We start from the raw sequence: 24,322 nt of genomic DNA, 5'->3' as shown, positions 1-24,322 counted from the left end.
ATTTAATCTTAAAAAGGTCATCCACTGACATTAAAACTAATATAGGTAGCCTTCGATAATTTTAGTTTTCCTTCGAGTCTGTCCCAAGTCCGGCCCAGGGAATTCTGTATGGCTCACATTGAGAACTGAAAGTCTTCAGACGTATAGACTGATTAAAAGGTCTCTGGCAAAGAGGCCCATAGCGAGGACTGTGGAGTATTGCGGTGCCCACCTGAGAAGCACGGCTCGATTAAGCATGGCACCTGGGCGAGTGAGATCCAGTGCATCCTGAGAAGGATGCTCCGTGGCCAATGACAAGTCCTGAGGCCCAAGCAGGGTACTTTAGGATTCTTTTTTCTGAACTGCACATTTGATTTGATTAGGGTTGCTAGGCACCACGAAAGGGTAAAGAGTGAGTGTGCCACAGGGCACATGCATATGGGAAGTGCAATTGCACTTGGGTAAAGATGAAAAAGATTTAAAAACAAATCAAGATAAAGTATGCCATTCACATTCTGAAATTTCCAGGAAAGCCCATTCAAATTTCACTACAGTTGTATCAGAAATATCAAAAAGAATAGTCGGGATATTTGGCAAATGTGGACAGAATGATAAATTACATTTTGTAGCACACAAGAAATGGCTAGCCAACCTAAATGACAAGCATTGCAAAGATAATAAGTCTTGCGCCTTTGGACTTATTGGCTTTTCCAGCGGACTTCAGGGACGTTGTGCATCACAAATAAAGAATAAAAGAAGCCCACATTATTTTGTAGGTCTGTGCACCAAACAGGTCTGCAAAATGACAGTTTTGTTTTGTAAACTTACTATCCAGAGTTGGGCCAGTAAATAAAAAGAAACACCATGCAACTTTTTTTTCTCCATTTTTTTTTTTTTTAATGAAGGAGATGCAACACAGGGGCGGAAGCAACATAGGCAACAAGAGGGTGGAATTAACAGGTGCGAGTGGGTGAAGCAACAGTGTGTGGGTGGGGCAGGGAAAAACAAACTGAGGCGAGAGAGCAACATGGAGCGTGAGAATGCGAGAAGCACACTATTGAGAAAGCAGCAACGGAGGACAACCACATGAGAGCATCATGGAGTGGAGTAGGGAAAAGCACAGACAAGAGTAACACAGAAGAGAAACAGACTAGTTAGTCAGCTACAAGACACACTCAGAGTGCTTAAGAAAAAGAAAAAAAAGTAGTTCCTAAAAAGTGAGCAGTGGAAGGACACATGTACAATGGAAAATATTCTCTAGGAGATGGACAGACATTAATGGATAAAGCAAGCCATAGAATAGGAAGCAGACAAATATGTGACAGTAAAGCCAACCAATGTTAAGCAATGGGAGAGCTGCAAACCACTCCATGCTCTTGGTAAGAGCACAATATTTATTTATTTATAAAGTTTTATATAGCGCGAACTTGATCCCGAAGGATATCAGAGCGCTTTACAGTTTGAGGGAAACAGATCAGTAGAGGAGTCAAAAAGGGAATAGACATTGGCATTGAATCAAATAGTGCACAAATAAAAGAACAATTATAAACCTGGGCTAGGCGAGGAAGGGCGGGTCGCTGAAATATAGTGACAAGGGGAGCAACTACAATAGTAAAATACAAGATTGACCACCAATATTGTAGTGTGTCCGAAGCCATTAGAGCTGACAATCGTTCCTCTTGTTAAGGTAAGAACTTATTCATGAAGATTCTTTTTGCTTCCCATTTGAAAGCAAGCTTGGAGGAGATTCTACGGATTTCTGGATATCTCTTTAGCAAGTAGACCGACATGCTGTCTAGTAAGGTCGACCTAAAATGGGTGAAGAGAAAAAAGAAAAACACAGAATCCATTTGTCTTTAACTTCATTTTTTAATGTTCATGATGTCTTCTGGCTGGTTCAGTATGGTACAATGAATATCATATTTAAATGTTTTAACAAAAAAAATACCTTTTCTAAAACATTTTTCCTGCTAACAATCCATTTCAGAGTAAAACGTTCACTGCTTAGTACTGAGCTCACTGCAGATCCACAACTGAAGTGTTAACGAACTGAAAAAAACCTCAGTGTCTCTAACGTGAATTTTCTTTTAAAAATACCAAATATATTTTAACCAAACTTCTCAATCCTTCAGGAAAAAGTGTTACCATTGGTTCACACTGGTCTTTTGATAAACTCTTTACTCTTCTGCAGAAATCATACAGCATAAAGTTCATACATCTTCTTTGCGCAGTAGAGCAGAGCGGCAAGTGCTATCGTGTTATGCAGTCTCTTTCTGTGCACGTCATCCTTCCTCACCAGCACAACAGGAGTGGAGGAGGTGAGTGTGTGCAAGGGCAACCGAGAAAGTTTGTAGGCGTCATACTCTACTTGGTACTTGCAGCACGGGTCAAACTGCCATGAGATGCCATAGAGAGCAGAGCAAGCAACGCTCAGCATGCCAGCGGGCAGCGAGGCATAATGAGAGTAATCAGATGGAAGTGCCAGTGGAATGAAGAGGCAGGCAGCAGCTGACAGAACAGCGGTCTTGTGCAAGCAGTTTCCCACAGTGATCCAGCGGGCCGTCTCATCGCCAATACGTGTGGGCTCTATCACTATATATTTGTACTGGGCTTCGAGGGCCTGTTCCAACTCGTATTCAAACTGGTCCTGTGCATTGTCCCCATTGTAGATCTCATGGACAATGTAGCACTCCGTGGAGGACAGGGCAACCCTAGTGAAAGATAGAAGACACTTTATTTAGATGAGAAAGAAGCTTGTAATCAGAACCATAGGTCATGAAGCATCACCCACTCAATATTAGTGACATTCCATACGCTCTTTAAACCCTTCTTTAGCCCTATTCCTAATTGCTATCGTCTTATCCCCACACTTGTCTTTACAATGTTGAGGAACCCCTTTCAGTGAGGCCTCTTAAATAAATTTGAACTGCTCTCTACCTGTGTATGCTGGCGTTTAATGTAGCTCAACAGCACAAGTTTTAGCTCTTTATCTTAAAGCAGTTAAAAAAGTAAACAAGTATAACTCTTGAAGGCATGCAACTGAACAAAATGGAAGAGCACAACATTTGAAACTGTCTAGCATAGTGCTTCACAATTTTTCTTTCGAACCGCAACCCAATTTCTAGAACAAATGTTTGCAACCCACCTCGCTTTAATGGATACGGGTTGGGGGAGGGGTTTAACGTAACAGCAGCAACTGTTTGTAAACGTCACAACTTTGACACACTCTGGCCAAGATATTTCATAAGAGAGCCAGTTGGTGAACTGCACCAGAGTCTTGAGCTGGAGCACTTTCCTGAGTGGCATGCTAACATGTGGCATCGGTTGACTAAAATCCTAAAGGCTTCTGAGAAATCTTGGTGTTAATACCAGTGACTTAAGTAAATTTGGAAAAAAACCTTTTTCAATTAAGTATGGGGTAAGGAATCATTCATATTTGTTTTAAAACAAATCCCAGTGGTGCATTTTAGAATCAATATATATTTCACAGTTTTACAAGTCTCGAAAACGGCCCAAGGGCTTTGGACCTCTTCACATAAGCAACAGATAACAGTACATAAAGAGATTAATTTTATTATAAGCACAGAAGAGCAAGTGATTTGCCCAAAATCAAAGGATGCCGGGTCAACATCGGGTTTCGAACCTGGTTTCCCAGAACCAAAGTCAGCAGCTCTGGCCATTAGGTCACATCCAGATTTCTCAAATGTGTATGTGAAAGTCATACACAAGTGGTATGGTTGTGTACGATCACTTATAGTGAGCACATTCTCTGTTGAAATAGCTTTATCAAGTATAACAAAAAAAAAATGGAAAAAAACCCAAAAAACAAAAGAAGCAGCAGCAACTGGAAGGTTCCACCGGAGTTTTGCCTAGGAATACTGGATGAGTTTGTTTTAAAACAGGACGCGAGGACCTTGTTAGGGATCTTTGCATTAGTGCACAAACAGAGCTAATCATCTTAAATATTAATTATATACACACCAGGTTTTTAGCTATTGCACTGAAGATGCTTCTTTACTCTTGCTAGGAATTTACAAACTGATTCCTTTAGGGCAATAATGCATTTACAAGTTTGGTTTTCTCCACTACAGTTGTAAAGAAATCTGCACTTTAAATCCTACTCAAGGGGTGGGAAATGGGCGTTTTCAAGGTATGGTTTGTTCAAATTCACGTTTCAGAGCATTCCAATACTACTCGGATACCTTTCCACCCTGGAACATATACATTCACTCCAGCCGACGGCCAGAGTAACTCTGCTTCCAGGATGGGAAGTGGAATGGATCATCCCTCAGAAATGGTGGGGGGGGAGTAAGGGAACTGCTTTCTCCACAGGAAATGTTTTCCCCACAGAAAAAAGTGTGTTTGTGTAGGTAAGCCCATTCCCCCATGCAGACATCTCCGCTAGGCGGGGAGTAAGAACCCCCTGGGAAGTCACCAGACATTCCCACTAGTACGCCAGTAAACCCTGTGGGGACTTTCTCTGCTACAGACAACTACGCCTAGCAGGTATTGGAGTTCCTGGGAAGAATCACCCAACATTCTCACAGGTACTCCTGGAATACAACTCTGGTGCAGCTTTCCAGAAGTACAACTAGGAACAATGGAGAATAGAAAACAGTGGTAAATCTTCAACCGCACGAAAACATAAATCATTGACTTTCTTTTTGTTAAGCAGGCCTGTGTATTTCATGGTCAATCAACTCTGCTCCAATGTCACAATACATTTCTAAAGAGCCAAACTCAGTGTTATGAAAGCTGAAAAAGTCTGCCCTCACAAATTTTGTGATCTTCCCTGCCAGAGCCCAGGATTGTTACTGTCGCAAACAAAGGCCTTTTTCTTTAGCAATTTTCAGTTGGACAAGAAAACTTCACTTTTAATTTTTTTTTAAATATACACATGTAGCCAGAGACATGAACCCTTTTGTTACTGTTTGGAACTTTGGAAAGATGTAAGCCACTGTTGAGGCAGACCACCTCCACTCCTTTTTGAAGTATGCAGAAAATACTCCGGTGTTTCTGCACCATGTGGCAAACATTTTTGTGGAGTAACAAAACTAAAGGGGGACATTTTAATGTAAATTAAAAAATATTATGTGAGGCGTAAACTCAAAACAGCATTCTCAAGTAACTTGGCATATTTGTCGTAAAAGCATAAAACATATACAAAAACATGATACAGTATTAAAACTTGGATTTCTCTGCAACACTAGTGATGGGAATATGAAATGACCGACGTATAGAAAAGTCATTGAGGAAATGAGCCATATGCAAGAAAGTGGAAAATCACCTTTCAAAATGATTATTTTATTTCTGGTTTTATATAGCACGAAAATCATCCACAGGGTTCCAGAAAGAAGGTTGAAATCCTAATGCAACAATCAACCATGTGTTTACTAAAGATATTTTTAAAAGCTGATATCGTTAAGCGTATAGTGTCTGTTAGATATTTACGGATGATTTCTTTACAGAGATCTAACCGGTATGTGATACTGCATTAGGATGGTTTGATACTGTGTTTGACATATGATAATAGTACAAAAGTGTTTAAAGCAAGTAATGGTCCCATAACTGATTGGCATTACAGAGCAATTCGTAATTGGCAGTTCGTGGTATGCCACACGTTAGCAGGGAACAGCAATATAAAAGGAACAATATAGGGAACGTATGACCTGCATGAGACAGGATATACAAATGTCGAGAGGGATAGTTAGATTTCTAAAACCAAAATAAAGGTACATTACAGAAATAAATATGCAGATATAGCATAGAAAATATTTGCATGTAGCACCATAGCAATGACCGGACGCACACAGTTGTGCCTAATATATAAGAAGATAAATATCTCAAGCGGCCCAAACCGAGCCCCAACCTCAAAATGAAAAAATTGTGACATGACCGTATCATGGTTGTCCAGCTATCCTGTAGGCTTTAGCAAGAGCGTGAACACCTGAGTAAGGAAGAATGGTCAAATATTGCAAGGTTGGTAGAGAGGCCTATTGCATGGCACTGACGGTGTAAACGCGGTCAACGTTCATTCAACCAAGTATTGCCTCAAAGGAGAAGAGAATTATCAGATTACAATGTTAGAGTTTTGTATGTCCGTCTGTAGGTAGTATGCAAAGCAAACCTACATTACAGTATGAAGTTAAGAACTCACAAGGTCCACACCAAGTCTGTCAAATTTGTTTTTAACAACAGTCCAGGTCAAATATGTATCTAAAAAATAAAGTAAAAATGATGCAGTTTTGGGTTTACAGAAAACACGACATTGGTTAGAAAAATTAAACAGAAATAAGTAAAGTAAGAGGATTCAAATAAATCACAAAAAATGTGCTAATTCTAGGAATAAACATGCTTAAACCTATTTAGCAAGATGTTCTAAAATCATCCCAATGTATTTAAAGGGTCAAAGGAATTGATTGAGTTGCAATTGAATGTGTACACTTCCCTGCCTTACTTATGGACCAAGGCTTCCAATGCTCCTCCTCTGTCATATGTTATTAGCCGTTTCTGTTCACTGCTGACACTAGTCTGTTGAAAGAAAAGAAAAAGCTGCTCTAGCAACAACAGCAGCAAGTGTTTGAATAGCGAAGCTTCCAGTGCTAGGACACCACACTACTCTTTTTGGGGGGGGAGTGGGCTGGGGCAGTCACTGTTCCAGATACTTTTACAAAGTAAGCTCACTTGTTCAAATACTTCCTTAGTAACCCTACTTATTACAATTATCAAAAGGCTCTGTAGCATGACAGTTTTTTTTTTAAATCCGTAACCTTCTCTTTCTCGACTCCACTCTTTTCATCCTGTAGCTCACCACTGAATTCAGCTAGGCGCATTTAAAATACATGAAACTTAAAAACACTAAATATACTCTCTAATAAGCTCATACAAACACACATCAGAAGCAATCAACTTATAGACTGAGTCTCCAATAAAGCGTACTCCAAGAATGTTCTACTATATGATGACAATCGTCCCTAGCTGTAGCCAAATGTACACAACATAATATATGCCCACAGTCCCTTAGTGGACCAGTAGTTTATCACATATTGCTTCCCTGCTGTTACGTTTCCAGGCATCTCAGCTACAAATACAACCGCTGGAAACACCCATTCGCAGCTCAAAGTGCTTTCTCCTTGAAGGGCAGAGTCAAGATTTAAACCATTGCCGGAGAGATCGACTCGAGTAGCACATGAGAAAAAATGCGCTCTCTTACTTATCTCCTATACCGCTACAAGTGAATAAAAAATTGCCATTCCTCCTGCAAGGCACTTTTAAATTATCTATTAAAACATTCTAATGACCAAGCCACTCCCCGACCCAGAGAACACAGTTTTCTATATTTTTCAGAATAAACTGGCAACCAAATCTAACCTGAGACTGGTTACTTCAAAGATTTTCCAATCAAAAAATCTTTTCAAAAGCAGGATTAAGTAGAGCAATAAAATGGGTTAAGCACAGCCTAAATAGCAACCTTTTCTCCTGTATTCTTTTATCTTTGATGGAATATTCACATCGTCATGAATCCGAGTGTGTCACTGTCACTTGGTTTCTCTAATGTTTATGCTTATTTTTGGGTAAGGGGAGGTCGAAGGTGTCTCACGTCCTCTTTAGTCTACTTTGCTGAAAGTAAATCAAACTAAGCAGCAAATCTCTGGTCTCCCTTTTCACTACTTAATGCCTCTCAAACAAACTTCTGAGCTGGACCTGAAAAACGATCATTAAGCGAGATGGCACCAATACAAAGTCAGCAACTTCCTCAAAGCTGCTTTATCTAAGGTTGTACAGTGTATTGTGCTTGTGGAATCATGAGCACGCCTACACTCCTTTCTCGGTTTTCTGGGCGTTAGAATGCCTGGAAACAGATTCGGGAGGACCTCCAGGCTGGTGGTTTTGATGTGCGATACCGAAGGTTACAGTAAAGGAATATAGACTTGGAAAACACTACCTTGCTGACAGTGTTTTGAGCTTAACAGATTTAGAGACGAAAACTCAAGCCCAGGATATGCATAAGTTGTGAATAACCATAACAGCATAAAGACTTTTACTAGAAATTTCAAGGATACAGCTATACACATCAATTGGATATTCTAGGGAACCTGGCTGTCTTAAGATACTTTTCCACAAGGATATTCAGTGGGAATCGGCCAGAAATAAGGCTACCGAGAGGTTACTGTTAAGCAGTGCATCTATTGAATTTATGCACCTGTCATTAGTCTACTAGTTCCAAGGTGAATGGCAAACTCCGCAAGCAGGTTTTTCTCACCGCGAGCCAGACAGTTTCAACTTTGCACACTGGAATCAAAGTCCCAATGAAAGAATGTGCAGGATTGTATGGGTGCATCAAAACTGATGAGTGTACTCAAGAAGATGTGGAAGGAGCCACATTGAACATCACATCCTGGGACTGGCTGACAAGATGCACTCTGTGTAATGTCATCACACTAGCTGTCATTTTGCCTTGGAAGACGACAAAGCACTGGAAATGTATTAAAGCGTAGTGTACAGTTACAAATTTCTTCTCTTAATTGGTTGGGTGACCTGGCTAGATACATGGTCAACCGTTTTTACCCTAGTTACTGCAAAATACTTGGGAATGTGTAGGAACCATTGGAATTAGGGCTGTGTTGTCAGCAAGGAAAAGGGAGGAAGTCACTGCTAAGGAAGGAGCTGTAGCTATCAGCAGATAGACACACATGCATTTTAGACTCATTTTCACACACAGAAAAGGTAATATTCACCATTAGACAAGGCAGTTATAGTATACTGTCATAGCTGAACAGTAAATTCCAGGATTGGTTAAGTGGTATTGGTTACCGGAAAATAGGTCTACACTAAATCTACCATCACCTCAACCGTTTATGGTGACGGGGAGAAACCTCAATGTAATGGGAGGAGTGGAAAGAATACTTAGGCAATGACCTGTCTAACTGAGGACGAGGCGTTCTCACCACAAAGGAATAAGAAAATACTGTTACATTGCCTAGATCCACGGGACTAAAGATATATAGCCGTACCCATATCAGGTGCCAAAGGCAATGTTTTTTTACATGCAAATTAAGATTCAGACATGTATTTTTCGCCAACAGTATTTCTATTGACTGATTTTTTCCAAAGGAAACAGTGTATTAATGAAAAAACGAAAGACTATGTTTTCGCACTAATGAAACCAGCACTAACATGATGAATTGATTAGGGATCAAATTAAGATGCATTCGATAAAACAAATATACAAGACAGATTTTGGGTCAACAGACAGTCAAGTTTAAAGGAGGTGGTAGTTATAGTTAGTAAAGCAGAACCCCCAGGTGCACAAAAGTTGTTTTAGGTAACACAAATGACAAAGACAAAGATAATATTGAAGAAGTCCTCATAAAACAACAGGAATCTGTTAGAGATAGTAAGAAAAAAGATTATACTGGAAAATATGGCAACAAGCATCGGATGAATAACTTTAAGAGCAAATGCTATAGATGGGGTAGTTCGGACCAACTGGCTTATGATAAAAAAAGTACCCTGCAGCAAATCAAAAGTGTTTGAATTGTGGTGTCAAGAGTAATTTCACCAGGGTTTGTTGCAACAGAAAGCCAGTCAAATGTATAGAGGATTATTTTACCCAAGAAGCTAATCATTCAGATTTGGAAAAAGGGGACACTCAAGCACTGAGTTGTGTATTCATAAAAATGTTTTAGGTATCAGTGGTAATCCAAGTAGGAAACCAGAGGGTTACGGGAGGTGCAAGCATAAGGTTAGTTGCGGACTCTGGTTCACCGTACACCATACTCAATAGAAAGATAGGAGTCTTCAATTACAGTAGTTGGTGCTGATCTAAAACAACCTGAAATTAATGCAAAACATTTTACTGGTGAACTCCTTCATTTACTTGGATTTCACAAACTGAAATTTGAAATGTAGAATAGATTTGCAGAGTGTAAACTTTATATTGTGGAGAAGGGTCCATCTTTACTTGGTTGGTGGGATCAAGGGGAGTTAGGCATTTTAGTTGTAAATAACAGTCCAGATCCAGTGTTGCTTGTGGATTGAAATTCCCAACTTAAAGAAAATGTAAGAGAATTTCCTGATGTATTTCCAGGTGAAATTGGGGTTCGGAGTGGATTTTCACACAAGATAGTCCTTTAAACAAAAAAAAAACAAAAAAACATTTGTGTAACCATGTATTCACAAGGTTAGGAATATTCAACTTAGCATCAAGGAAGAAATGGTTGTGGAATTGAAAAAGCTGGAGTAATTGAGCAAGTGGAATCTCCTGACTGGGTGGCTTCTCTTGTCGCCCGGAAGGCCAACAGCTGCATCAGGTTATGTGTCTATTTAAAGGGTTTGAACAAGAGCAGCTTGGTGGATAGGTTTTTCCTTACCACACATCAGTAAAATAATAGTATTAACTAAGAATATGAATAGGTTCTCAATTTATCTCACTATATCAGGATAATAAAAATGTCACTACATTCAGCAAGCCCATGGGTTGTTACAAATTCAAGGAGGTTTCTTTTGGATTGGCTTCTGCAGCGGTCATGTTTCAACGGGTATTGTATATGTTGTTCAAGGACATTAATTTTCCAAGATGATATACTAGGAATTTTGTAAACATCAGGTTTAACGGCAGAGGCATTCAATGAGGAAGGTCACGTTATCAAGGACATCAAATTAGTTGTAAGGGCATATTTCCCCAAAGAAGAGCTGGCTGAAGGCATTATACTTGCTCCACCACCACACAATAAGAATGAAGGGGGTGCCTTCATAATAAACAAATATGTGATGCCCGGTCCGCAATACTATCTGAATTCTTGTTATTACCAGTATCTAAAAATCTAATTTCTGCTGTACCGGTTCAGCGCTCAGCCAACACTGGACAATCTACCTCCGTGGATAAAACCAAGAGATGATTGCAAGGGAAGATGTTGCGTAGCGGAAGATACAATAACCCATATAATATAAAACTAGCCCTAACTTCTAAAAGAGCGCAGACACTACGTAAGGAAACCACTCGGCCATCCTGAAGTCCACAGCGGCAGATATGCAGTCATTGAATATATATACAGTTCAAATACCAGCCTGAACGCTGGATTTGTTAAATTCTTGAGGTACTTTGAAAAACAGATTGAGACTATGTGCTGGTGTGGAATAGCATTCTGGACACTTAATTACCCAGTAGATACATGCAAGGAACAGTGTAAATTAGTTTATGTAATGTAGTTTAAAAAGAAAACAATTAAATCGGAGATCATAGGCATTGCACCAGCACAACGCTTTGTATTACGAGGGTTTTATTCGAGTGTTGTGGACATTCTAACGTTTCTGTTGAAACATGTAGGGATCAGGCGGTTAAAATCCTCCAGAACTAAACGGATTCTAAATGCCCTTCATGTTATGGACATGTAGATCATGCCTCTTGTTCAGAACTCTTTCAAACTGTATACTTACCACATCTGTATTTAAGCAGTTTTATTTAGTCCGTGTTATTACATATGTAATGGTTTAAAACGTAACTACACGTTAAATAAGAGTTCTTAGGCATAGCAGGAAAAATATACCATATCAGGCTACTTCTGTAAAACGGTCGGGAGTTTGACTGGTCGAGATTGTTAATTTGCTTTTGAGTATATCAAGAAGGCTATAGGTAAAGAACCCTTTTAGCAAGGGGTTTGACCCAAAATGTAAAAGCATTATTACAGCCGATGCTAGCGGCAAAGGGTTAGAAGCGATATTATCCCAGAGTAATAAAGGGGCGAGGAGTGTGCGATAGCATTTGCTTCTTATTCCTTAACACTAACAGAAGAGAAATATGCTAGCGAGAGAAGCCTCAGGATATGTATGGGGCCTGAAGCATTTCCATCAATTTGCATGGTGGTCAAAGGTCTTGTTGAGGTGCGACCATAAACCTCAATGTAACTGCTTGATTACAGTTATGAGATACAATACATCCCTAAAGCATGCAATAAAACTGCTGATTTTCTAACTGGGTTACCTCTGCCAATTATGGAAGAAGCAAAGAGTGAATGAGATTAGTGGGCCAGGTTTAACTGGAAATGATATGCATATTTTTTGTTGCCGAAAATGGAAAACTGAAGTGGAACAGTATGTGTTTTTGGAAAAAGTAATAGATTAGGTCTGTAAAGGGGGGTGGCAGGGAAAATAATTTTGGACAAGGAGTTGGTGCAGTTTTGGGAAGTGAAAAATTAACTTTAGCATGAGAACAAATTGTTGATGAGAAGGGGACAAGATTGTAGCCTTGTGCCATTAAGGGCATTTGGGTAGAGTCAAACATTCTTATTGGTGCCTGAGAACTGACAAACAGGTTGAAGGTGTCGTACGAAACTATATAAAATGTATCAATTCAGATAAGTCAAAGATAACCTTTAAACCATCTTTACATCCCATTGAATCACCACAGGTGCCGTGGTGGAGGATTGGGGTGGATGCATTTGGGCCAGTACAAAATAAAGATAGAAGTGCTAAATTTGCTATTGTAGTTATTGACCATTTTTCCAAACGGTCAGAGGTGAAGGTGGTAAAGAAAAGCAGATGCCAATGCTGCGGTGGGATTTTTGAAAGACTTTTTTCAGAGAGAAGGTTTTACTAAGACCATAATCAAAGACAATCAAGGCCAATTCTTACAGAAGTGTTCATAGAATTCCTTGGTAAGAATAAAGACACAAAACGACTTTAACCTATCATCCAAATGGCAATAAAAAAGTGAAACGCTTTAATCAAATATTTTAAGATATCATTGAATCGGAAAACAGTAACAATCTGGACTGGGAAAGTGAAATCAAGAAGTTGTGGGAAAACAAAATCACACCTTGTGGTACCACTGGCAGTCTCTTTTCCTTAATGAGAAGTAGAACACCATAAACTAATGATAACATGGGTTATCGCCTGATGTAGTCAAGGGTAAGATAGAGGGGACCAAGTCTTGTTAAAAAGAAAATAGGAGGAGTCAGATGGTGTGAATAAAGTAGAACACAAAGTGCAAGACTTGAAGTTCAAAAAAGGGAAATTTGGAAGAAACAAAAGTGAATGTAAATTATCTCCCTAAAGTGTAAGGGGAATCTTATGTAATGCAGCTTTACTGAGTGACGGTAAGGTGGGGCATGCTAGTCGCCTTTCCTTATGCAATGCAAAAAGGGATAGTTGTGGTTCACCCAAGGCAGCCAATTATGATTGGTGCGCATTCCAGATACAAATAAGAATGTGCATGCACCAACCACAAATGGAATCTTGATTCATGGATCTGGGACTTCCAATGTTGCCACTTCAGCCACAAGTAACAATATTACCAGGGGTTATGAACACAGGTGTTAGTGATAAGGGAAGACTGGGTAGGAGAGTGGTTAATCCTAAATGTTTAGAAAATGTTGTTTGTGATAAAAAACGTGTAATAATTGAATTACTTTTACGGTAACTCCGTATTAGTATACAACCTATTGGGTATCTAGTTTAACTTATTGGCAGCTATGCATGTGTTTTATTTACTGTATTTTGTTTATTGATTTTCTTCCTACAGCACTGTTTGATTATATTTGTGCTAGTATTTGTGGTCAGTATTTTTTGTAACCTTTGTAATTTTATAAACAGCAAAACAGCAATGTGATAAAAGGTCGCATTGCAATATCAATATATACAAAACATGGTTCATGACAGATACAGTTGCAAAGCACAACAAGGGAGGTAAGAGTAGTATTCAAGTGCAAAGAGTCAAAGGTTTATAATCCGCCACCGGCTCAGACCTAAGTGTCACCACGCTGTAGTTATACATCAATATCCTTGAAATCATCCTCCAAGACATCTCCCACCATCCCAAGAATTTGCTAAATATTATGCTCAAGGCTTCCAAATCAACTTGTAGCTTACCCTCTGAATGGGTGCATTTTATTTATGTTTCCTCTGCCACCGACCATTCAGAGACATCTCAGATCCATGAGGTCTCAGAGGGAGCTCTAAACCTGATTCATGTGATGGCCACCTGCCTCCTTGCCAAAACTAGAGCAAACTGCAGAAAACGGTATGTCATTTTGGGCTTCTTGGGGCGAACAAGATTGCCCAACAGACAAAACTGAGGTGTAAGTGTACAAGCCAATGTGGTAGTCTGACTGGAATTTACTACCCGCACCCGAAACCCTCCCCTGAGGGCAGCCCATTGCCAAGAGCATAAAATCTGCTTCCCCAAATCCACAACGGGGACACCTCCTTCGTCTGTTGGAATGGAGCCAATACCGACAGCGGCATCTCCCTAAGAAAGGGGGCCCTCCTGATTACCAGTGTCAACAATCTCTGCCATACAACCATAGTCTGATGCACCACATGGGGAACAGTAGGAGATGAATTCGATCTGCTCATTAGCAATTCTGGGAGTTCACTCCACCATTTCTGAAAATAGTCTTCTCCCAGTTGTTCCCTTCCAACACCCCTTTTGCCACGTGTTGCATGTGTGAAGTGTAGTAATAGTCCAGATACGAAACCCTGATCCCACCATCCTCATATCACCTAATTAATATCAGACGAGCTACCCTGCTTCGCTTTCCAGCCCAAATACGTGAGGTGAGGAGTGTATTTAACTGACGGAAGACGCCTGCATGCAGGGGGCTTAATGAATTCTGAATCACATCCAGGCAGTGAGGCAGAAACACTATCTTACACACCACAAATCTACCCATAAGTGATAGCGGTAGGGTGTTCCAGTACTGCACCGATGTCCACAAGGAGTCTGTCACTCACTCAATATTATGCTGCAATTGCTTTATTGTGTGGGTGCCACCATCATGCCAGGTAACTGCAGGCCCTCGTCCAGTAACCGCTCCTCGGGCACCCCAACTAAAGCCACCAGTGGGAACAGGAATTACTTTCCTTTATTACTTGAGACCGGACACATCCCCAAATCCTCTCAGCAGCTCGAATACTACATGTGATATGTCCTGGGATCCCCGAGGTAAAATAACACATCGGCATAGAGCGAGATGATATGCCTAGTTTTGCCTAACTCTATTTCCCCTTTATGCATAACCTGCCACCTCAGTATTGCAAATGGCTCCAATGCTAGGGGAAACATAAGGGGCGACAAAGGCCATACCTGCCGGGTGCCATGTTCTATGTCCCACGAATCTCATATATACTTATATAACCTCCACGGTTGCCTTCAAAATTGAAGTAAAACGATTCCTTATGTGCAAGTTCATACCCTAAGTTGGCTCTTTTCATTTGCTTGAAGATACTGGCCTTATACCTTCCTTTCTTGTACTGTTTTATATCCCCTGACCTAATCTGGTCTTCCCCTCCCAGTTCCTGCTATTTTTGTTTCTTCAACTATTGTACTGCTTTGGTGTAACCTCTGTAACGGTTTCCTTTGATTTGTATTTGACGCCTACCTGACCATCCTTAATTTTGAAGCGCTCTGATAACCTTCCGGATCATGTTCGCGCTATATAAAACGTAATAAATAAAATACTGTCCCAAATTCACCTAACACTAGTGTCAGTGTACAGTAACTGAATCCATGCTCTAAACTGGGGACCGAACCCCATGATCACCTCACCTCTAAAAGGTACCCCCAGTTCATTGTCGAAGGCCTTTTAAAAGTCCTTTTCCTCCTGACTGCCTTCTACCTCATGAAGTACATGTGTAAGCTACCGCAAATTCAAGGTCGTACTGGGACCAGGAATAAAGCCACACTGGTCAGCATGAATCAGTGCGCTCACTACTGAGCTCAGGCGATTGGCCAGGAGTTTACATAAAACTCTGATGTTATAATATATCATTGGGAGAGGAGGATATGAAGCGGATCAGATTCGATCCCTTCCAGCTTAAGCATCAGGCATATAAAACTTTCGCGCATGCTCAGCGGCGGCATCCCAAACTCCTTGACTTTCATGAATACCTCCAAGAAGTGCTGAATCAGAGCAGAGGTAAACCCTTGGTAGAATTCCATCAGGAATCTAACCCCGTCCACCTGCACTTTGTTCTTAGGTAACATTTTCAAAGCAGGCCATAGCTCCTCCAGTGTGAGAACGACATCAAGATCTTCCGCTGCCACCTCTCCTAGCGGGGTATATCCGAGACAGCCAGGAAAGCCTGGACCTGATCCAAAGTGCTATGGGAGCCCCACATACACCCCCTCTAAATGATTAAAGGCTGCCACAACTGGTTCATGCGAGGCCGCCACTGTGCTGTCTGGTTCTGGCAGGTGTAGTACGGGAGGTGGACTACCCTCCTACCAGAGCAGTCAGGCCACTAGCCTGCCCAATGCCTCCTTTCATGCTGGCTAAAGTCAAGTGCACAAAATAGCGAATGGGCTAGATAACTGCTCCTTTAGTGTGTCCAGTGCAGGCAACCTTACTGATGCAAGTGCTGGGACTCCCAACTCACATGCGGCCCGCATCGGAGGCCCGCCCTACCAGTGTTGATACAGCTCCGAGCAGCTCTCTTCTGCAGACATAAATGAGCCCCCTGGTCAAGTCCGCTCCTGCCGTCTGGGGCCAAGCCTCACTCTTTGTGCCCCCTCCATGCCAGTCAGGCTGTCACTTCCGCCAGGTATGTCTCGTAATGTTCCTCGGGGGACCACCTGAGGCACCAGGCCACTAAAAGGATGAGGGGACGTCTGCTACTGCTGTGCAACAAGAGTCCCCAAACAGCAAGGCTTTCAAGTATGGTGGCTGGACGTGTTGGCCTAGGACCACCCCGCCACTCCTCACCGTCTCCCAGCGAGGTGTACGCACAGTCTGCCCAGCTCTCCAGTGGGCCGTCACATCAGCCTCACCACAGCCAAGGCATGGGCTGCCGTGCTCTGGGGTCCAACGCTAGTCCCCTTCTACAGCCGATCTCACCCACTCCTGCCGATCAGCGAATGGGAAGCAGGCAAGCCACTCCTGAGCCCCCAGGGACACCCACAGGGATCAGTTATCACACTGGTCACCGAGAGCCCTCACCCAGAGCTCTCTGCTCCAATAGTGACCCAAATGCAGCAGACTCACTCAGAGGAGGCCCAACGATTGCAACACCCCAAGGGCCAGCCAGACCATGGCAATGCAGCCACCCATCTCCTCCCTCAAAAGGGAACTGCCACAGCTCAGGAACAACTCTAGGCAGCACAATTAGTCGACCCTCAGATCTGATGCAGTTCTGTACTCGCATTGTAATCCAAAAATGTTTAGGATCACAGGAATGTGAAGCATATTAGAAGGGCCAGCCGGGAGCAGTAAACTAAGATCTGTTGGCCATCTTGTCAGGTCACACCCCAGTCAGTATTGTTAAGGAGGAAGAAATGTAAGGCGCTTGTGGAATCATGAATATGCATACACTCTATTGTAGATATCCTGGGCATTAAAATGAATGGGTATGGGACCTCCAGGATAATGAATTTGCTGTGTGTTGCCAAGGGCTTCAGTAAAGGAATAAATACTTGGAAAACAGTACCTTTGTGACCCGTTTTGAACTTAACTTGAGCTACTCGGTTTCAGTCAACTACATAAAGAAATTAATCATTTTGGGAAGAGAGCCAATATTAACAGGAGGATGTCGTACTATACTCCATGCCACTTAAGTAATTTAATTCTGCGGCTTTTTCCTCCACATAATTACGGCTTTGCTGTATTTGCCACGTAATCCACCATCTGCTCCTTAATTTGAAGATATCATAAAAAATTTCCAGCTTAAATGTATCAAAAGTTACTAAAACATTGTGCCAAAATGTGTCTCATACAACTGCAGACCCTTTACAGACGATAATGGATGACCTTTCAGTTGGCGATTGCTATATCCAGGTATTAAACTGGAACTATCGAGTTGCAATTTTTTCCATGCAATATAATATTAATAAAAATTAAAAAAAGATATTGTCCCAGATAGTACTGGATTAGGTGGCATAATTTGCCTTTCCTTGCTGAATACATTAACTGCCCCTCGATTGTCTGATTATTCCAGTGGCATGACTATAAACAGTACAAAGGAAAGGAGCCTTTGTAACTCGTACATCCCAGATTCCACTGCAAAGTTGCAGATGAATGACCCCGTTTCTGGCATATGGTTTCTAACATTCTCTGGTTGACTTACTATGTCATACTCACACTTTGAGTAAGTACTGTTTTAAGTTCTGCCCTGCAAATTAAATTACTTTGAGGCCTGTGTGCTCAGGAGTACTTTACAGCATGGCTTTGCACTTGCTTGGATCCCAAAAGGATGTCGTGGTAATGCCCTACCATAAAATAGGGATTTAGTTATCTGCCACTGATTATTTGGAGACGGCCAAGATCAAATCGTTCAAGACCTCCAAATAGGAACCAGAGGAAGAAACTGTAAGAGAGGGTCAAACCACGAGATAATGCACTGAGGTACGTAACCTAAATGTACTCACAAAATCCCAACTGCAGCATAACACTGTTCGACTGCACCTCTTACCAATCACAAATAATGTGAAGTACAAAAATTTCAATAAAGCACACGCAAAATTCTACTTGCTGTAGCCTATAATGTAGCTTATCAACTAATATACCAGTATATAAATATATATATGCCTACATCTAGCATACAGTCTAAAGTTAACAAAATGTTTTCTTTTCGGGAGCTAGAGATTTTTCATTTCGTTTTTCTCTCAGAGATATTTCTACTGAAATGTCAATCGCATCTAGTCTGGTTAGGATAGAGAATGGGCAAAATTCAGGACCGATGTAATGAAGCACAGTCAAATCATTTAATGCCTTACAAAAGGCTAACGGTCATGAAATTTAAAAAATGAAAAATCATGGGGAATATGGTGCTAAATTAAGGGTAAATCATGCCGAGCAATGGACAGAATAGGAGAGCAGTTTTCCAAAGTGTAATCAACCACTCTAAATTTCAGTTTATGACCAACAACAATTACCTACAATTTAGTGTCCTGCATAAAAAGTGGTGCATATTACAGCTGATGGGGGGGGTGGGGGGGGGGGGGGGGGAGGGGGCTTCCTAGTATGAGATGGCACAACCCCTACCATAGCGTTTTTCTTCTTGAGAGTTAAGTTTTAGGGTTATAGGAGGGGTGAACCAACCGGATAACACGTTTCCATGGTGTGGATTCACAAGTGTAAAAGAAACAGAGGAAAGGTAGCAAACATATGTCTGCCAAATGGAGAACATGGGGCTGCTTGGTTAGTGGACAACAGGCCAACCACACACAATAGCAAGGCCTTACGAGGTGAATTTAGACACATTAGAAATACATAATTTGTTTAAAAATGTGTATCCTGCCTGCGCATACCATTTAAGAGAAGTGGAAAATCATGCAAGATCCCCTTGGTGGATGAATCGCAGCTAAACCCGTAAGTTTAAAACCCACAGATAGAAGGCTCAAATCGTGTCGATCCATATAGTTTCATTGTGATGATGTTTTTATGGTTTGGCTTGATAGTGAAGCTTTCGCCAGACAATTGTGAACATCACTAGAAAGGGGCTTTGGCTCCGCCCACATGTTGGGCGCATGAGTAGGTGTTCTGATTGGGCGGAAGTTGTATACTTCCACAAAAAAGCACTTTCCTTCCAGGTCCCGGCAGGTGTGACTCGTACACATACAGTACTTATAATGAAGCCCACCACAATGTCATAAGCAACTCAACATAACCATATAAACACTTGATGTACATGAGATGATATACATATATGATTCCAGTGCAGGATGTATATGATGTTTATTTGTATATGAGTACATTGTAAAAACCTTTAATAAAAAAAGGATACTCACGCGTGTTATTGTTATGCTTTCCATATGAATAACATTCTATGTTCTGGAAGGAGGTTGGTTATGAACGGACTGAGCTGGAGGTGATCTTTTCAAAATCAGCAGGCGGAACCATTGATAGATATATAGATATATAGAGCCATATAGTCTCACTGATTTAGCACTTTGGTGCCCTTTTTCCCTAAACGCTGGTAGATCAAGAACCATAGTTACTAACCTCCATGATCAATTACACTGTCTGATTTATATTGGTAATTCAGTGTAGCTGAGGGACTTCTTGCAGCTTTTATTCGAAAGAGATATGAGAAAGATTGAATAAATACAAAAGCATTGAAGTTAAAGTCAAACTTTGGGGAAGAATAAGATATTAACAGGGAAGAGGACAGGGATAAATGTAGAATCTCTTTAGGAGACGGTTATTACAGGTATGATCCGGTGGCATTATGAAGGAAGCCTTCTAGAGCACAAAAGTTCGAACGTCACTGGAATGCCCTTTAGTTTAACAGATATCGTGTATAAGCGATTTAAATTGTTTGGGGCCCTTATATGTAAAAATAGCCTAGGGGTAATGCATACAGGTAAAGCATGTAAAGAGGGGAGGGGGGGAACTTCAGTGACTGGGGTGAAACTCCTCTGAAATTATTCATGTGTTTCTTCCGTGACACATGCCTTCATTAAAACCCATGGCATTTTTTTACATTTGTAAGAAAGTACTTTACAAAAAGCCAATCACTTCGAAACGTCCCTGGCGAACTTTCACATGCTACTTCAAGTTGTATCCAAGTTTTTAAGGATATGGGTCCAGTTTTCAGGCCTAGTGTGGTCAAGTACCATGAAGGTGCTCAGCATAGCGGTGTCTTATGCCAGCGAAGCAAATCCATAGCTAATCAGAGGACCCTACCGAACTAGATGGTCCTGAAAACAAGGTCATGGCATGTACTGCATTACGTTCGGACCCTGTACTTGGTCTGCCCAAAATGCAGGGCAGGTTTAACTAAACCTATGTGGAAACTCCCCATTTTAAAATAAGTAATTTATTGTTCTTAAACTGGGTTGGCTTTTCAAAGGGCCTTGGAGCACTGAGCAAAAGTGAAGAAAATTGAGACAAAGTCCTTTCTGTTAACGGAATCCACTCTGGCAATAGTCTGTAGTGGAATGCATCGCCCAACCAAGCGGTCAAAGTGTATTCTGACCCTGAATTCCAAGAGTGTGTTGCTTTCCTACAGCTCCTTGTGCCTCTGAACGTCTGCTCATTTCTCCTGCTGTCTCACCCGTGAAAATACTGTTTATTCAAAAAACGATTTTATAACTCTTCTACAAAGGACTACGAAACAAATTCCAAGGGAGGTAGTATGTAGTATGTGAACATAAATTAAGAACATGGATGTAAAGTCATGCAGCATGTTTCAGGGAGATAGAGAGGGTACACTGATTTACGTAGCTGGGTCATTCTTCGTACATAGTTTGCAAAGGAGAGGGCGGTCAGCAGCGGAGATTACTCAATCATTTGTCGCCATCAGAAATAAAGCAAAACAAAATCAGCATGGTGTGGTAGCAAAACACTGCTGCTTCAACAACAGTCGGTTATCACCTCCAAGGAAATCATATTGCAGACAGATGTGGCTCCCATCATTACAAGCTGCCTGGCGTGCTGGCTCCATGTTTGGTTTGGATAGCTTCCAATGTTTACACAAACATATATTCCAGCGCTGCGCATCTGTGTACTCGGTGAAACGTACGGCTCGATGACCAAAAGTAACAACTATTCAAATTACGGTTGAAGCACGACTAGCCGAAATTAAACCAAAGGAAGCAGAAAAACAAGACCCACAATATGGGGCACTAGATACGGTTTACCTAAGGTTCATAGCTTTTTAGCTCAGCTCATTTAAACAAGCGCTCCAATACCATCGGATTGAGCACAAAAAAAGCATCAGTGACTAGGGAGGTGGGGGGGGGGGGGGGGGTCGGGGTCGCGCATGAGGGGATGAAGAGATGGGCAAGCAAAGACGAGGGAAAAAACCTTAACTGAAGTAAGATCAGCGACAAAAATGAATGTGTCGTCGTGTATTGTAACTAACTGGCGAGCACTTACAGGGCTCCGATACAATCAGCTTGTATTCCCGCTATGGCAAGACCGATGACGAAGGGATTGTGCTAAAAAAAAAAATTCAAAACAGGAGCGGTTTGGGTTTTAACAACTTTATAGGAAATTCATGTGTTTATGTTCACATGCATGAATTTTAGTGGTATGTGTACAAGAGAGACGGCCTGAAAACACAAATACTTCTATGGAGTGCTTGAAAACAAAAAAAGAAATAGATCCGCAATACGGGAGCAGTGTAAGGAGACATGTATTGGTCCATGCGCTATGGGAGGGCCAAACAGAAGAGGGTATGATGCCAGCATGCCATGAAGAATGGCATCAAAGAAAACGAGAGAGATGCTGAAGTTTACTAATGGTAGGAGAAGGGCAGCCTGCAAGTCCACAGATAAAACACAACACGTCTTTTCGAGACCACTCATGCGCTGTCAAGCCGAGACCTAAAAAGAATTTATTTCCATACAGAAATTAAAGAAGGCAGGGCTTCTAAAATATCTGTGCGAGATTTTAGGCCATTTCACAAAAACAAACAAATGAGAATACAACAAAATACTAAATATACTCTCTCTTTCAACAGCACCTCAAGGAGCACCTACCCATTATGACAAATCCAGATTTAGAATGCCCAAAATACAGCTGAGATTGTAATCCCTCACCTACCATCCACAACAAACCTGGCATTAAATCCCATAAAAAATAACTGAAAATTGCGCCAAGGCAACAAATGGCACTAAGAGAACAACAGGGGCAGAGTATTTAACTTTTTTCCTCACAGGGTTCAGCATTTACAATGTTTGTTTTGTTTTCACCCACTGGGGAGAATTCATTGGAACAGGAGTGAATCGAGAATCAGCCTGCAAGGAGGAGTTGGCCATGTGTGCCGATTAATCCTCTGTAAGCAGCACTATTACTGTGAAAGTATTTGTCAGGCATCCATTTAACTTTTATTTGTTTGTGAATGTTGAACTTCCTACAAATTAAGCCACTATTGTGAATTTGAAAAGTATTTCACAGTGAAGACCTATTTTCGGTGAAATAAGAAACCCCTGGCAAATAATAAACCAGCACTGGCAAAAACAAATGGATTTAGTCTACGTGAGATCTATTGGTTTTGTCAATTATGTTTTTTTAAATGTTGCACAGCGGTGCGATCTGCTGTGCTACATAGCTTAAAGGAACATAAAAATAGACGCTCAGACCGCATCATAGCGTTTTTTTTTTTTATCTCAGCTACGCACGTATAAATAAATTACAATTGCTATTTTCTTTATTCTTAATATGCAGCTTACATTCTTGAAAAAATGCCCATTGCAATTACAAGCGTGTGATATTGTAAGCTAGCTGAAACACTGAGCACATAGAGGCTGTGGTGTAACTGCCAGAACTGTCTTTCGAGCTGGCGAACCAGGTTTAAGTCTCGGCACAGGCCAAGCATTCTGTGATTCTGGGCAAAACACTTCATCTCCCAATGCACGTAAAAAATGATGTGTCCTTGTGTAATGTACCTGGTGCTCATGTAGAACAATCCAAATCCATTCAGTAGACTTTGCGCTATATAAAGCAAGCTATGACTAGCAACGGGTGGAGAAGGGGCATGCAGTAATGGGAGAAAGGAGATCGGAGGGGCACGCCAGCAAGGAATGGGGAACGGGCATGCAGGAAGGTGCCGGCAGCGATACACGCGAGGTGGTAGTAGGGACAGCAAGAAATGAACAGAACACGAATGCTGGAAAGTAAAAAAAAAAAAAAAAAATAAAGTATGTTACTAGTGCGTGGCTTGTGGAAGGACACTGACTGCCAGAAGCAGTACTTGGTCCAAGCTCCACAGCAAGGACAAAGACAAAGCCGAGCAGAAAGCTTAAGGAAGGAGAAAGCGCTGACCAACAGGAAGAAAGGAAACAAGAGTGACATGGGAGCCAAACAATGGGACATAATGGGTGGGGTCTAAGCCCCTTTTAAAAAAAATTCTTGGTTACAAGAGATTTTACAAGCGGCGCGCAGGCGCCTTGTAAGTGAAACCTAATAAAAAAGGATTTGAGGAGATTGTTACTGCTCCTTGAGGACATGTGCCATGAACTTCTTTTGGAAGAGCAGGAGGGATGTTTTAGTTAGGCCTCACCGAGCAGACACTGCAAGGGGTCTGAATGCAGAAGACCAATTGTAGGCCTTCCAGAAACTTATAGTAGGCTTAGATCCCACCCATTACTTACCATTGGTTGGCTTTATTAAGTCATTCACCTTCTTTTTTAGTGGCTTGCCTTCCCTTTCTGGTCTTTGTCCCACCCCTGGAGTATGGCCTCTCTAACTTTACTTTGACTGATTTGCATCCACCCACTGCCTACTTTTACTAAACGACACTTTTCTTTTTGATTAAGCCTGCAGATGCATGTGTTTTACAGCTCTCACCCTCGGGTACTTTTCCCTCATGTCAAATACACATCCCTTAATCTCTTGCGCTCTCCCTCGTGTGTTTCTTCTTCCATGCTGCTTCTTCCTAATACCGCACACTTCCCTGTTGC

General features: G+C 41.4%; 1 protein-coding gene across 1 annotated transcript in view; it reads right to left on the bottom strand.

The window, feature by feature from the left end:
• Nucleotides 1-1,828: 1,828 nt before the first annotated feature.
• Nucleotides 1,829-24,322, bottom strand: part of TMEM11 (transmembrane protein 11) — a 58,333-nt gene continuing 35,839 nt past the window's right edge. The window contains exon 2 of the mRNA XM_085628903.1: nt 1,829-2,690. Coding sequence (XP_085485029.1) covers nt 2,174-2,690 — 517 coding nt within the window. The 3' untranslated portion in view covers nt 1,829-2,173. The remainder of the gene's footprint in view (nt 2,691-24,322) is intronic.

This window comes from Triturus cristatus, chromosome 10 (assembly GCF_964204655.1).
Source record: "Triturus cristatus chromosome 10, aTriCri1.1, whole genome shotgun sequence".
Lineage (NCBI taxonomy): Eukaryota > Metazoa > Chordata > Amphibia > Caudata > Salamandridae > Triturus > Triturus cristatus.
The sequence above is the reverse complement of the archived record's forward strand: the minus strand, read 5'-3'. Positions and strand labels throughout refer to the sequence as shown.